This window comes from Acinonyx jubatus, chromosome X, assembly GCF_027475565.1.
Source record: "Acinonyx jubatus isolate Ajub_Pintada_27869175 chromosome X, VMU_Ajub_asm_v1.0, whole genome shotgun sequence".
Lineage (NCBI taxonomy): Eukaryota > Metazoa > Chordata > Mammalia > Carnivora > Felidae > Acinonyx > Acinonyx jubatus.
Window position 1 is genome coordinate 95114372 of NC_069389.1, and position 14944 is coordinate 95129315.

The window sequence follows — 14944 nt, forward strand, 5'->3', positions numbered from 1 at the left end:
TATGGAACAACCAGGTCGTTAAGTTACATTAGCTCACGTAGCTTTCACAATCACCCTGCAAGGGAATTACTTATATTCTCCTTTTACAGAGAAGTTTTTAACCCAACTTGCCCCGGAGCACACACGGATAGCAAGGGTGCTTGGCTCCAGAGCCTGTATTTTTCCACACCTAAGTGCCCGCCCCTGCTCAGTGACGTCATAAGCGAGTGTTTCTCTCTCTCTCTCTCCCTCTCTCTCTCTCGACTGCCCCCTAGTGTGTGAGCTGCGCAGACGCAGGCCAGTGTCGTTTCCTCCGGTACAGAGAGAGAGGATAGGGACCACGCTAGGGTCTCCCGCATCTGACCAATAGGAAAATGAAGCCGAGGAAAAGAAAACCCTACCTCGACTGCAACCGGAATTGTCGAAAACTGACCGTCCTCCCCTCTTGTCTACTTTAATGCTGGGGACAACAGAAGGCTTCCCTCCCTGGTAGACCCAGGACATAAAGTCCTACTTGCTATCTATAGAATGCTTTTCCAGTCATAAAGAACAGTCATGTTCATGAATTTTCGGGATGCTCACATCACAGGGTTACATGAAAGAAAACATGCGGCGCAGAGTTCTGAATTTGCTTCAGGAATCAAAACTCATCCCAGAATCTTGGGAGGATCTGGCACTTCATTTCCAAGACACCTTTTATCCTGGAGGATAATCAGCTCAATGCAGCAGTTAAATCCACGCTAATGAAGGAAAAGAAGAGGACTTCCTGCCCCACCCCCACCCCGCCCCGTGGGAATTTCAGGCCTAAATGGGGAGGAGGGGCACAGCAGGGCCCACCTCCTAAGACTGCACACGGGCTCACCTCCCTGAGCCCCTTAAGTCATCCACTTGGAAGGCAGCCACCCACCCCGCCCAGGGCAAACCGTGGTGGAACGCATCCCTTAAGGATTTAAGATCAGATCACACAGCCATCGAGCATTTCTTTGAATTTTATTGAAAATTGACATGGACATTAGAAAGGTACCAAGCTAAACAGTGCTGGTTTCGGGAGGTTTCTCCTGGCGAATGAAAGCCCCAGAGGGGCAGTGACTGGTCACACTCTTGAGCAAAAAAAAAAAAAAAAAAAAAAAGGGAACGAAGGAGAAGAAAGGAAAAACAAACACAGATTCTGGAAAACATGCAAAGAGGCTCTCTCAGGAGACCCTGGACAGCGGAATGGCGATGGTGGTGGGGCTATACCGGAATAAGCACACTCACATACATGGTATTTTGATGCAAGTTAAACCAATGAATTCAAGGCAGATTTCTCAACATCAAAGCTCTCCTTGCAGAACCCGGGTTGGACGGAACCCTCTCTCAAAACCCCGACTAGCCTTGGAGGGTTGAATGAAGTCATTTTGCTCTAAGTTTAAACCCGCCTCCTGTCTCTCCCTTCCCCACCTGAGTGTTAGTGGATCCACTTCCCCCCTTGCTGGGAGGGGAGGTCTGCAGAAGGTCTGTGAATGCTGAAGATAGGACTGTCGCGTGGCTTTCTCTTCCGTATTCAAAGATGTTTAATAGTGGCCTTAGACAGTCAACCCATCGAACCGGAGAATTGGCATTTAAAGAGGAAAAACAGAAAACTTGTGAACAGCACATCCACACCCACAGCTGAGGTCTCCGGCCCCAGTCACTTACACTTGGGTGAGTCGTCTGCAGTTGTCTCTCTGAGGTCACATTTGGTCCATTCTCCAGCTCTGAAGGTTCTTTTCCTGCCTTGTTAGGTTAGGATATTTCCATTTAAAATACCAAGTAAGTCAGGAGAGAGCTTCTTGCCTGGACACAGGGACACATGAACACTTGTGGAGTGTGCAGTGTGTGTGTGCGCGCGCAGTTGGAGGGGAGAGGGGGTTGGTTGGTTTCTGGTTTGAGACAATATGGAACCCTAACTCTTCTATAATGGCAGTCTTCTCCTTTAGACTTAGTGCAGCTGCTGGAGACAAGATTAAAAAAAGCTAGAGAGGGAGAGAGAAAAGAGAAAGAAAACACGAAATTAGCCGAAGAAAAAGGACATCCAAAGTTAAGACAAGGCAAGGGGAGTGGGCAGTGCGAGGTAGCAGAGATTATACTTGGAGAAGACAGGTTAGAGATGGGGACACTGATAGACGGCAAACACTGGGAAATCTGCCGAGAAGGTTTTTAAGAACACCACACACCAGTTTAAAGCTTCTTGTTTTAATTAAAAACAGCCACATGTGAATGCCAAATGATTAAAACCAAAACCAAAACCAAAAGTGATCTGCACCTCAGGTAGGAAAAGCAAACTTCTCGGCTTAAGAGAAATGAGGGTGTGTGTGTGTGTGTGTGTGCGCGTGTGTGTTTGTGTGTGTGTTTGATCGTGATCGTGATCACGTGGGGATTTTCCAGGAAAGCTCGGACCATTCCTAATGACTGGTTTTGTTTCACCTGAAGTTAACAGAGTATTTAGGGTACTTAAGAAAAACAATAACCATTGTACTAATTTAATAGCCTTTTCACTGCAGAAGGAAAAAAGAAACCCCTTTCTGTCTACAGTGAGAAAAGCTACCCAATAAAATAACTATTTTAACCCTTTTAATCGGCTTTCTAAAGGCCTCATGTTCACTCCCAGGTTAGATTTGTTTACCAAACTTCCTTGATTACGAGGATCATCTAGGGCACCTGGTAAACATTCGCAGGCCTGGGCCCCACTCCAGACTTCCAGGAAAGCCGACCAGCCAACAGGCACCGTCAGCAGAAACACTCAGTTCAGGAGCTGGCCTGGTCCGCTGCTTTGCCCGCCCCTACCCACTCCATCCTCAGATATTTTTCTCTGGGGGGGAAAAAACCCTTCAAAGGCCCTGTAATGCTAACTATTCATTTTCTCCGAACATCAAAAGACCTGGGTCTCCAGGAACCTATAGGAACAGGTTGAATCCAGTTGTGAAACGGATCGGGAGTCAGGACACACTGAATGTCGCCTGGCTTCTGCTGTGAAACAGAACTGGGACATCTGGCAAGTCCCTGGACCTCTCTGGGCCTCAATTGCCCTTACCCGGGAGGGGCGGGCGAAGCGGGTCATTATCTGTTTAATGGACCGAAATTTCTCCCTCGAGGTGAAATTTCTGCCTAGTCCCTGAAGTCCTCCCAAAGGCTGGGTGGGCTACTACTTTTGAAGTTTTCGGAACTCCTCAGGTCTCAAGTAGTTAATCCGTAAAGAAATGTAAATGAGGGGGCCTCCTACTTGTAATGCAAATAATAACCCAGAATAACGGGGGTCCAACTGGTTGTTTAAGTTTGAGGTTCTAGGGGAAATAGCCGTAAAACCGGACACGGAGACATCAAAGCTGCAAATAAGATGCCTTTCCCATGGAGACTTGACAGCTTTAACGTAGCATCTCTCTGAGCTACTGGCTGAGTATCCACGTTTTTGTGTGTTTTATACTGTTTTGAACCTCCAAGCACGGGGTCTCCAAACATGCTCCACGACGAGACTTTCTAAAGGCCCTTTCTAGTTTCTCAAGAAACCAGCTTATATTTCATACTCGCCTCTGGTCACTAACCAATCAGTGACTCACCAAACAATACACAGCAAAACTGCGCGCTTGTTCTGCCAGCAAGAAAATGTAAAGTGTGTGTGTGTGTGCGTGTTTGTTTTTTCCACTTTTCGCTTCCTACCATGGAAGAGAGGAAACCCCCTCCCCATTCTCAACACTGCAAAAAGCCCGGAAAATTTGGCATAGCCCGGTTTAACTGTGTGTTTTTGAAGAAGAAGGAAAAAAAAAAGGCGATAAGGAAAAAAAAAAAAAACCTCAAAAAAAAAAAAAAGATATACAAAAGAAGGTCATGATCAGTGCCAGTGGACTCGGAGGCAGAACCCAAAAGAAGAAATGGGGCTCAAAGTGAAGTACACGGCAGGGGTGGGGGATGCTGCCTGGCACCCCAAAGGAAAGCTGTCAGTTAAAATAGGAGCCTTGGCTTTAAAAGGCTAAATGGAGTCCAGTCCAGCTGTAGCAGGGGATACTATTCAGTACACAGCCATGGATTACTGCAAAGGAAGGGCAGAGAAACGGCGTGTTAGCCACACATCATTGCCAGGTGACCTTCAGCTCGCTCGCTCGCTCGCTCGCTCTCGCTCTCGCTGGCCAAACACCAAAGGCCACACTGTACCTCGTGGCCCTGACGTTGGAGGGCTCTTTACCTCACACGGGTTCCCAAAGTCACTATCAGGTGGGCCCGTGATAAAAATTGGGGCTGGAAGTTTTAGACTGGAGATAAGGTTTGGGACCTTCCAAAGCACAACACCTGGTGTTTGCCTCCCCAACCGATTGTCTCACCTCTTCTTATGGGGGCGGGGGGAGTGGGGGGGGGGGACACATGCAAAATACGGATTAAAACTCCTGACATGCGCTAAATAGACGGGAAGACCCATCAGTGCAAAACTGAAGACATTGCTTCTTTGACCGCTCGGTTTGGCAGTTTCCAACATGGGCCTGCTACTGGCTCTGCCTGATTGGGGTGCTGTGGAGCCCTAAGGGAGATTACAAAGATACTGAAACACCTCAGAAGAATTCCAGAAGTCTATCATTGAAGACACTAGGCTGGTGAGAATATTCAGGTTTATTCTCCCTTCTGCATTTGTGGGGTACCCGGCATTATAGAGAGGAGAAATCTATGCTATGTTCTTCAGCAGTCGAGTTTTCTGGAAAGGCCTCGGCATAACTAAACGCGTTCTGGATTAACGCCACTCGAGTGCACTTACTCGGAGCGACTCAAAACTGGAAAGGGCCGGGCTCAGAGGCCAGAGGGAAAAGGCACCAGAGGACCTCCTACTGGAGCCCCCTCAGAAGGGGCCGTGGCCCGGTGCCTGGGGACCAAGGGGAAGAGCTGTGCCGACTGGCTCTGACCCAGCCACGGTGGACGCAAATACTTCAGGGGAACAAGCAGCAGTCACGAGCAGGGAAGCTGGTGGTGGGGAAGGGCAGATGGGACCATGGAACGTGTCACAGTGTGGCAAAGATGGCCGGGGAGAGGCCGGCGGGGGAGGCGCCAGGAGGGGGGCTGGGATGCGCCAGGCATCTCCGAACCACGGCGACCGCTGGCTTCTCGACCAGAGGCCACACACCATCCTCAGACTCCCGGGCTTCTATAAACTTTGGCAGGAAGAGAGGGGAGGGCACAGGTGGCGTGCTCCCCCGGACGTGTTAAGGGGGAGTTAGAGAAAGGGAGGCCCAGCTCTGTTGCGCAGGAAAAGGGCGTCTACAGGAAGCCCAAACTGAAAATGAAAAGAGAAGTTGGGTTAATGAACGGATGGATTAATGTACCAAAAAAAAAAAAAAAAAAAAAAAAAAAGGTTAGAAGAAAATTGTCATGACGACTAATGGATAATTAGAATACAGCTATGTTAGAATAGGGTCTTACTGCATTGGCTCCTGGGAACATGCTTTCTCTCTCACACACCCCCACACACCTCTGAATGGCAGGACAGTGGCGTTAAGCTGGCAAAATCATTATCAACAGCCACCAGAATACTTTCTTCTGAATTACTAGGTCCTAATGCCCCCCCCCCCCCACGCAGACACTACAGGAATCCTGTCAGCAAATCTCCAGGTGGCCTCAGGCCACTGGATAGAGCGCCAGGCTCTCAGGCTCTCAGCCACAGACTGCGCGGTCCCTTAGGGGAAGCAGAGGGGGTGGAGCTTACTTGGGAGCAGCCCCAGTCAACTGACTGGTGCCCCGGGGCAAGACGGTTCGAGAAGTATCCGGGGATGGTTGAGGGGTTCTGCAATAGGGTCCGGACCACAGTTATCTGACAAACCTGAGCTACGGCAAATCCATTATGGGTTTGCGTTCGCCCAGCACTTTCACCTTGCTGTCATTTAAACTTTCATGCCGGTGACATTAGCAGAGCAAGTAGCATCAATCCCCTTTTGAAACTTACGAGGAGACGGGAACAGAGATACCAACGGACGGTTCCGTGGTCACAAAGAAAGAGTCACAGGATCAGAACCTGAATCCTTTGGCTCTTTGATCAAGACTCTTTCCATCACACTGACGTGTTCGTGACAACTCCTTGCCTGTGTTTCTAGCCTCCGTTTTATTACCCGCAAAGAATACGTTTATCTCATTAAATAAAGGCTATTAGATGTTTGCGAGGGATAGTTAAAAGCATATGCAGATGTGAGATGTGAGTATATTTGTAGTCACTTCCTCAGAGTGAACATATCCACGCACCCACACATTCTCTCCCTCTCATGTGAATAGCCATTTATCCCAGAAATTAGGCGTTCCGCATTCTTGTTCCAGTTCTGCCACTCACTCACTGTGTGACCCTTGGTAAGGCTCCGAAGTCGCTCACTCCTCCATTTGCTCATCTTGCAAACTGAAGATTAATTATTCCTTCCTTCTCTACCTCCCAGGATTGTTGCAAGGTGAAAAGACTATGTCGTCTGGAGACACGCTCTGGAAAGTGTTAAAACACTATACAAAATGCTCACCTCTTATTTTAGTCTGTCTACTCCCGAGGGGAAGAGAGGCCTCAACAACACTGCGATGGCCTATGCTCTGGGCTGCACGGGAAGGTGGATCTATTTGCGCATGTGTGTACTGTCCACGTGCTGCACGCCCCCCCCCCACACACGGGTCAAGGGGCCAGTAGCCACCGACATACGGTATCTGCGGCTGCGTATGGGTCACAGAGGAATTTCCCTTACAATTGCAGACAGCAGGCCGCAGCACCTCAAGCAATTTCGAAAGCAGTGAGGAAACAGAGAGCCTCCCTCTGCTGGCACTCCAGTTAATGAGGGGTGGCCTTTGTGATCCGCCCCTGGACCGAGGGCTTTGGGGAGGGGGCAGGCTTCCTTTGTGGCTTTCAGATCCCATGGGGCCAAGGCCTCCCTCCCTTGTTTGGATTGGAACCACTTTCACGGTCTACTGGGGAGAAGCCTGCCAGGAGAAGCCGACACTCGGGGTTGGGGTTGGCTGTTCCCACCGTGTGCCAATCGCTTCTCACTGGTACGGCGCGGCTTTAATGATCGTTTCGCCAGAATTCATTTTCATAATGGCTACCGACAACGATCTACTCAGGGAAACCTGACCCGAGTTGTGACAAGCCACGTGCACCGAAACCCGAATCAACTGAGACCTAAGCTACCGCGATACAGCTTTCCTGCTGTCCTCGCTGAAAATGGGGGAACAAAGAACGGAGCTGCTCTGGGCGTCAGCCACTTGGCTGGGCACCAGAACTACAGCAGCGGACACACGCTGTAGGAGCTCGTGGCCTTCCTAAGTGGGAAGTCGGCCCTTTCATTGCTGTCAACTAACAGGGGCTCCGAGACTCGCCTGTCAGCCAGACAATATACCATCTCGTTGTTCTTTGAGGGTTGTTCCCTTTGGCTGTTTCAGGGGCTTTATGTTTCAGAAGCCTGCCTGGACTTCCTCTCGAGATTTGCTTGAAAGTAGGATGTTTTGCCAGCTGTCCAAAGTCCCCAGAGTAGTAGCTGTGGCCATCGGTTTGGCGACTTCACAGCGGGCTTGCCATTTAAATCATAAACTACATTGGTGAGTGGGGAGAAGTCTTCTCAGTATTTTATATTCCCCGACCCAAACAAACCACGCGGAACAGGCATTTATGAGACAACTAGAGTATTCTGAACACTGACTAGAAATTTTATGTTAACAAATTGTTAATTTTGTAGGTGTGATAATGGTAGCGTAGTGGTTATGTTTGTTTGTTTGTTTGTTTTTAAGCATCACTGGCTCTTAGAGCTACATGCTAAAGTATTTCCAGATGAAACGATGTGGGTTTTGCTTTCTAGTGCTCCAGCATGTTTGGGATAATAGAGGAAATGGGACTGGCCAGATGTTGACAGTTGTTTGGGGGCAGGGTTTGGGCACACGGGGCTGCGTTATACTATCTTCTCTCTTCTTTTGTTCCTGTTTGGAAGTTTCTATGATAAAGTGTAAAAAACAGTATTAGGCCTAATTATGTTAAATGAAACATATTTATGTTTCCTCCCTGCTCACTGAGCCTAGAAGAATAGACAGAAGGTGCTTAATCATCGCTACAACCAACCTATAAACCACATGACGTCAAGGACGGCTTTTATTCAGTCTGTAGACGTAACGCCTAGCCCTCAGGAATCCATGTTACCAAAGGTTACCTTCTTGTCAAAGGCGCACATGAAAGCTGGTATTCATAAAATGAAATGTGAGGAAGTCTCTATAATATTTGAAATCTCTTTTCTTCCACTTTTACTATAGGGTTTTTTTTTGGGGGGGGAGGGGTGCACATAGCCAAAGGGAATTTGAGAACTTGAACCCCTTGAATAAGAAACAGCCACCACAGGGAAATAGAGAAGCAAGTTTCCATTGACTTGGAACATACCCAAACCTGGGGTCAATGCCAAGTGTGACATTGCAGGACAGCCTCGCAAACCCAAAAGCTTCCTCGTCACTTACACGTTAGTTAATTTTGAAAGCAATGACTAAGGCACTTGTAAGAAAAAAAGAACGGCCACAATTGAAACCTCAAATATTGAGGACCCACGGGATCCTCCTGCGCTACTCAACTCTTCTAACAGCGAGTCTGAAAACGCTCCGCTTTGAACCACGCATGCAAACATTCCACACGTACACCTGAGACCACAGCAAACTATGTCCCCATACTGTAAAGTCCCAAGAGCTAGGACAGTGGAGCGGCTTCTTGCGTGATTAGATGTTGGGTGGGGAGTGGGATGTGGGGACATGTGTTCTAGAAGCCACTGGCGTTTCTATTTAGAGTTAATAAAGCTTACCAGGACCTTGGGTCTCATGCAGCATGCAGCAAACAGCAGAGTTAACTGTAAAACAGTAAGAGCTGATGAAGAGGGAGTGAGCTTGAGGAGAAATCCAATATTATGAGCTGACACAAACAATGATGGGTTAGAGATCAAAGGAAATGAGGAAGAGTGGGGACGGGGAGGAAGGGCGGGCTGGGAGGGACCCCGGGAACACCAATATTCTTTCGTAACCTCTTTCAGGGCAGCCAATGGAAATTCTGAGTATGTGACTCTATTACATCCAACCACCAACTCTTAAGAAGTGCCTCCTGCCACCGCCTCTACCCTCCAAACCTCCCCGCCCCCCACCAGCAGCACTATGGGAGCAGAGTGGCCCAGATCTAAAGAAGGGTTTTCCAGAATTTAGCCAACTGTTCATGGCATTACAGAAGAAGCCCAAGGAGCACCTGGGTGGCTCAGTCAGTTTAGAGTCCAACTTCGGCTCAGGTCATGATCTCATGGGTCGTGAGTTCAAGCCCTGCATGGGGCTCTGTGCTGACGGCACAGAGCCTGGAGCCCGCTTCGGATTCTGTGTCTCCCTGTCTCTCTCTGCCTCCTCCCCTGCTCACACTCTGTCTGTCTCTTTCTCTCAAAGGTAAGTAGACATTAAAAAAAAATTATTAAAACAAAAAAAGAAGCCCAGGCCTGGGCCATTTCTGTGTCTGGAAAGATGGGAGACGACAGTCTATTTTGCCCTGATTGCTAATATGAAGTCCCACACGCCAGCAAGGTTTTCATACGTCTCGGAATTGGACAAAGGCGCCGTCACCAATTCCAAATATTCCTGGAGACTGGACAGACACGCCTCCCTATATAGGGTCCTCTGCCTGGAGTGAGAGAGGGGGATCAGTTCATGTGAGACAACTAGGAGAGAACCTGGTCTGACAGAAACTTCCACTGAATAACTGAATTGGGAGTATTTATAGTTTAGTGTCAGTGCGGTCCAAACACAGGAATCTCCTAGTTCCGGCAAGCGGGCCATGAAGTTGCCCCAGGGATTGAGTTGACAAATACCACAGGCTATGAAGGCAGCCGGTTGGAGCCGGAAGACACATTTAGGTTTTTCTGATCTTAAAAATAGGAACCCATTCCTGCTGGTGCAACTAACACACAATGCCAGATCAGTGTGTCCAGTGACACTTCTTTTCTGGTTAGTTAAAGCTTATCCATCAGGTAACACCAAAAAAAGTTCATTAGGCAGTGATCTGACACCTAGTGGTTTAACTCCGTAACAAACATCTCTGGACTGATTGGTGAAAGTGTTCAAATTACACTTTGAGTCATTGGATTGCCAAGTTGAGTGCCTACAAATATTAGATCTTTTACTGTTGTACGGAAGCCACTGTTTCACTCCTAAGCGATTGGCCAGGCACAGAGGCAAGTTAGGGGTTTCCTCCTTCCGGCAAATGTCCAACAGTTGAGTCAGGAACAAGTAGCTAAGAACAGAAGGCAATGACCCTGGACACCTTTCAGACCCTCAGGCCCCTTTAGTAAGGACATCGCCCAACAGTGCCTCCAAGGGCTCCCCGAGTCCCACTGCAGAAACTAGAGCAAAAGGGACGACCGGACAGTTCCTGGGGTTGTGTACGTCCCTCTGGAAATGCTTCCAGACTGTCCTCTGGCTCCGGGATGACAAATGGGTGACTTCGGCAAGCAAAGCCTGGCATTGGGTCAGGGTTACGGACCCACACGTAGGCAGGAATCCACGCTAGCCTGCCTTACCAGATCCCAGGAGACCTAGACACCCTGTGCAATCACTCTCCACCTTGAGGGTGGGCCACACGGAATCTACTAGCATCTGAGGTCTCCCCACCAAGTTCTCAGCAGCCCAGGCCTGAAAGAGCTAAGCAGCTAAGAAGGATGGAGAGGACAGGGTGGGAGACCAGGACTGGGCAGCAGCCTTCAGTAGCAGCAATTCAACTGTGCTGGCTGCAGCTAAGTGAGGATGGGGTTGGGGGGGGTGGTGGCTACAGACATGGGGAGGTGAACACCTCGGACACAGGATGAGCAGGCCGGACCGTGAGCCAGATCGGCGCCAACCTCTGGGGAGAAAGGGGGTGCCCAGAGGCTCCGCCAAGGCGCTCTCTCTCCCCCCGACCCTCTATCTACCCTTCCTTTCATCCATCTCTTTCTTACAACTCTAGAGCTCTTTTGATTTCCTTCTTTCTTCTTTGTCCCCTCCCACATTCCGGTTGCCTCTCCTCTCCTGTCCCTCCCTCTCCCCCTACCTAGAGCTTTGCAGGGCTTTCCTAAGCGGCCGAGCACAGGTGCCGGGCCTCTGGGACGTCAGCCATCCCCTACTCTCAAGTCACCCAAACTCAGGGGACACTGAGACCAGTTCTGGGCCCCCAAGTGCATCTGTCAGCCCACAGCTCACCTCGGGCCACCAGCCCTCAGGCCCATCTGTCTCCAGGCCCTGCACTGAGGGGGGAGGAGCAGGAGGAGAAAGAAGCCAGAAGCCCAGAGCAGCCTAGCACTTACTTTTTCTTCTCTTTGTCCCTTTTCAGCGTCTGGGAGCCTCCGGCCTGGGAGCCCTGCGACTGGAGCAGCTCAGCCGCCGTCTTTCTCTGTTTGAAGGCATTCACTTCATCGTCCAGAGATTTCTTCTTATCCTCCAGTTTCTTCTTCTCGTCCTGGTGTAGCTTCTTCAGCCGGTCAAACTTCTCATGCAGCTGGCGGGGGGCACAGGGAGTCTGAGGACAGTCCTTGCTTATAGTGAGTTCCCAGCTGAGCCGGCCCGGGGCGGGTAGGTACTGGTGGGGGGGGGGGGCGTCCTTCAGGGCCCTGGGACCTTAGGAGACTCTCTGCCAGGAACTGATATGAGGGCCCCAAAGGGCACTGTGTTCTGGAGAGTTCCCTTCTCCTGCCACTTTACCTCCACGTTTCTGCTCTTGAATATGGGCAGGGAACTATGACTGGCCATATTAATTGTGAGTATCAATAGCCTTTCTGTTATCATCTGTACGTCACGAGGAAACAGAAGGTTGGAGAAGTTAAGGAATTTGTCCAAGGTGAAACCATTCTTTAGAGGATGATATTGTGAGATCTCCCGATATGAAAGGGGCCCCTGCCTTTTCTTATGCGCCTTTAATCAAGGAGGATCATCAAGGATTGCAGAGAAGACTTCCGCAATGCCAAAGCTGGTCAGAGAAAATACTTGTCCTCAGACATGGAAGGAGATAAAAGAATTTTATAAAATAGAATGAGTGCAGAGACCTCAGCTTTGACCAAGGGGAGACCCAGCTAGCTCTGAATAGAACCAGATACCCAGGGGACACCTGGGTGGCTCAGTCGGTCGAGCGTCTGACTTGGGCATAGGTCATGACCTCACGGTTCGGGAGTTCGAGCCCTGCATCGAGCTCGCTGCTGTCCGTGCAGAGCCCACTTCGGATCTTCTATGCCCCCCCCCCCCACTCTCTGCCCCTTCCCGGCTTGTGCTCTCTCTCAAAATTAAGTAAATTAAAAAAAAAAAAAAAAAAGAATCAGACACCCAAAGGAGAATGGGAAGAATATTCTGGCAGGCCATTGTGGTGGCAAACTAGAATGTGATCGATTACCCTGAATACTAAGAATGGACCAAGCATAACCTCACTTGCTTTTGGAGAGAACTTGGGATTCTGTAGCACTCGAAGCACAGGACAGAGGGGGCCAGGTCTCCGGGTCCTACAGGTATTTGGGACTGCCACGTAGTGAGGGCCGGTGGGTGCCAGGCTTGCCGTGTAGACCAGCTTTCAGTAGCCACTTGGGGTAGGGTGGTGGAAGCCCTGCCCATCAGCTGCTCTAACCTGGCTTTTGTTCCTTGGCCTTTCATTCATCCATCTTTGAGATCTCCTCACAACTCCCTCCAAAACTACTAGGTGACATTTTTCTTTTGGAAAGTGACACTGAAATAAAATCAATATCCATGCCATGGACTTTGGTGATGACCCTAGAGAGCCACAGCAGATGACAGGGGGAAGAGACTTGGGAAGTAAGTAAGTGCTTCCCTTTTATTTTTTTTTAAATTTTAAAAAATGTTTGTTTATTTCTGAGACAGAGAGAGACAGAGCATGAGTGGGGGAGGGGCAGAGAGAGAGAATCAGAAGCAGGCTCCAGGCTCTGAGCTGTCAGCACGGAGCCCGACGCGGGGCTCGAACTCACAAACCGTGAGATCATGACCTGAGCCCAAGTCGGTCGTTCAACTAACTGAGCCACCCAGGCACCCCCCCCCCACTTTTTTTTAGAGAGAGAGAGAGAAAGTGAGCACGAATGGGGCAGGGGCAGAGAGAGAAGGAGAAAGAGAATCTTAAGCAGGCTCCCACCCAGTGCAGAGCCCAACGCAGGGCTCAGTCTCATGAACCGTGAGATCATGACCTGAGCCAAGATCAAGAATCAGACACTCAACCAACTGAGCCCCCCAGGTGCCCCGGTCCTTCCGTTCTGTATGGGTCTCAAGGCCCAGAGAGATGAAGCAGTCACTGATGGCTAAAACCGTAGCTGAGGCCACTGACTTGGGCAGCCGCAGGCAAACCAGTAGTGGACCTTGGGGACAAGGCAATGGTTGGAGGACGAACTTCACTCTGTCAGCCATGACTTACCTGATGAAAACCCCAGATAGACCAACCGGAGTTTAAAAACTTGCCAGGGCTGCACAGATGTTCCCTCACTGCTAATGTGAAACGGGACCGAATATCCAAGTGACCGGGGAAATGCCCCAGCTGTCACTGATGTAGGTTTCAGTAAGGTACTTAGGACCGCCTGGGAACACCTTTCCCTGTGGCTGTCAGAGCAGGTAGCATGGGGTGGGACAGCCAAAAAAGTGATCACCTGTCCCTACCGAGCTCTGACCTGCCAGGAAGAGGGAAAAGAATGAGTCTGCACCTGACTCTGAGGGGGTAGGTCACGTCTTGATTCTTGAGCAGCGTTGCTCACTAGAACTTTCTGCGGTGATGGAAATATTCTGTACCTGGGCTGTCCAATCCAATCGCCACTCGCCACATGAGGACTGAGCATTTGAAATGCAGAGGAACCGAGTTTTCAATTTTACTTAATTTTAATTCATTTAAATTTAAATAGCTCCACGTGGCTAGTGGCTACCACATGGGAGTGTGCAGCTCTAGAGAATTACATAGCTCAGAGAACGAGAACACATCCTGGCCTTGGGGAATGAGGGATCAAAAAGACATGTATCTGGGGCTGCCTGGGTGGCTCCATTGGTTGAACATCCCAACTTCGGCTCAGGTCATGACCTCGCATTTGAGTTGGAGCCCCACGTGGGGTTCACTGCTATCAGCGGACAGCCAGCTTCGGGTCCTCTGTTCTCCTCTCTCTGCCTCTCCCCCACTTGGGTGCACCCTCTCTCTTTCTCTCTCAAAAATAAAAAAACATTAAGAAGAAGAGAAGAAGACATAGATCTCTCAGTGCCCTCGGTGCCAGCCAAGGCAGGGCTACAGATACCGCACCCCTTCCTGCCTGGAAGCTGCAAGGCTCTAGCTGGCTGTGCCCCTGGGGCAGAAGCCCCTGCTGTGCCCAAGCTCAGCCCCCTCTTTCTTGCCTCCTGGGCACTCAGGGTTGCATTTACCTCTTTCTCCGCCTCTTTAAGTTCAGCTTCCTTCTCTTTGACTCTCTGGACGAACATCTGTCTCATCTCTTCCTCTTTCTTCTGGAGCTCCCCTAGGAACTCGTTCCTTTTGGCCTCATACGTCTCCTGTAAGCTGCAGACACGGTCAGGTTAATCCCCCTGCCTCTGGAACGGTTCCCATTCAATGAAAACTGGCGCCGGCGATCCTCCTCGGGTTCCCCCCAGCCTCCCCCAATTCCGGGACAGGTGCAAAAACAGAACCGCAGAGCTGCAGGCAGCTTGCCTAGCATGTGACTGCAGGATCACAGGGCTGCTTGAGGGGGACAGGGCAGCCCTGGTGAACGGACACAATATTTGGAACCGGACTTAGAACATCTGCTTCTGTGCCCTGGTTATACAGGCGAGGAAACCGGACCAGAGAGGTGAGGTGATTTGCTCAAGACCACATGGCTAGCCAGGCGAAGGGCAGGGACCGGAAGCTGGGTCTCTCATCTCTTAATCTGGATCCTTCCTCTGCATTGTGCTCCCAGGTGCTGGCTCTGAAACTGACTGCAGTTTCAGAGTTAATAGTTAATGAGCTATTAACTAG

General features: G+C 50.0%; 1 protein-coding gene across 7 annotated transcripts in view; it reads right to left on the bottom strand.

The window, feature by feature from the left end:
* Positions 1-952: 952 nt before the first annotated feature.
* SEPTIN6 (septin 6) overlaps positions 953-14944 on the bottom strand; it is a 66731-nt gene continuing 52739 nt past the window's right edge. For 4 of the 7 annotated variants that reach the window (XM_027054383.2, XM_027054384.2, XM_027054378.2 and 1 more), the window contains 3 exons: positions 14356-14488; positions 11277-11467; positions 2178-4024 (listed from right to left, as the gene is read on the bottom strand). In XM_027054383.2, the coding sequence (XP_026910184.1) occupies positions 4000-4024; positions 11277-11467; positions 14356-14488 (349 nt within the window). In that variant the 3' untranslated portion in view covers positions 2178-3999. Of the gene's footprint in view, positions 1974-2177; positions 4025-4578; positions 5252-8771; positions 8817-11276; positions 11468-14355; positions 14489-14944 lie in introns of those variants that run through there. The other 3 variants (XM_027054381.2, XM_027054380.1, XM_027054379.2) reach the window with 3 other exon arrangements.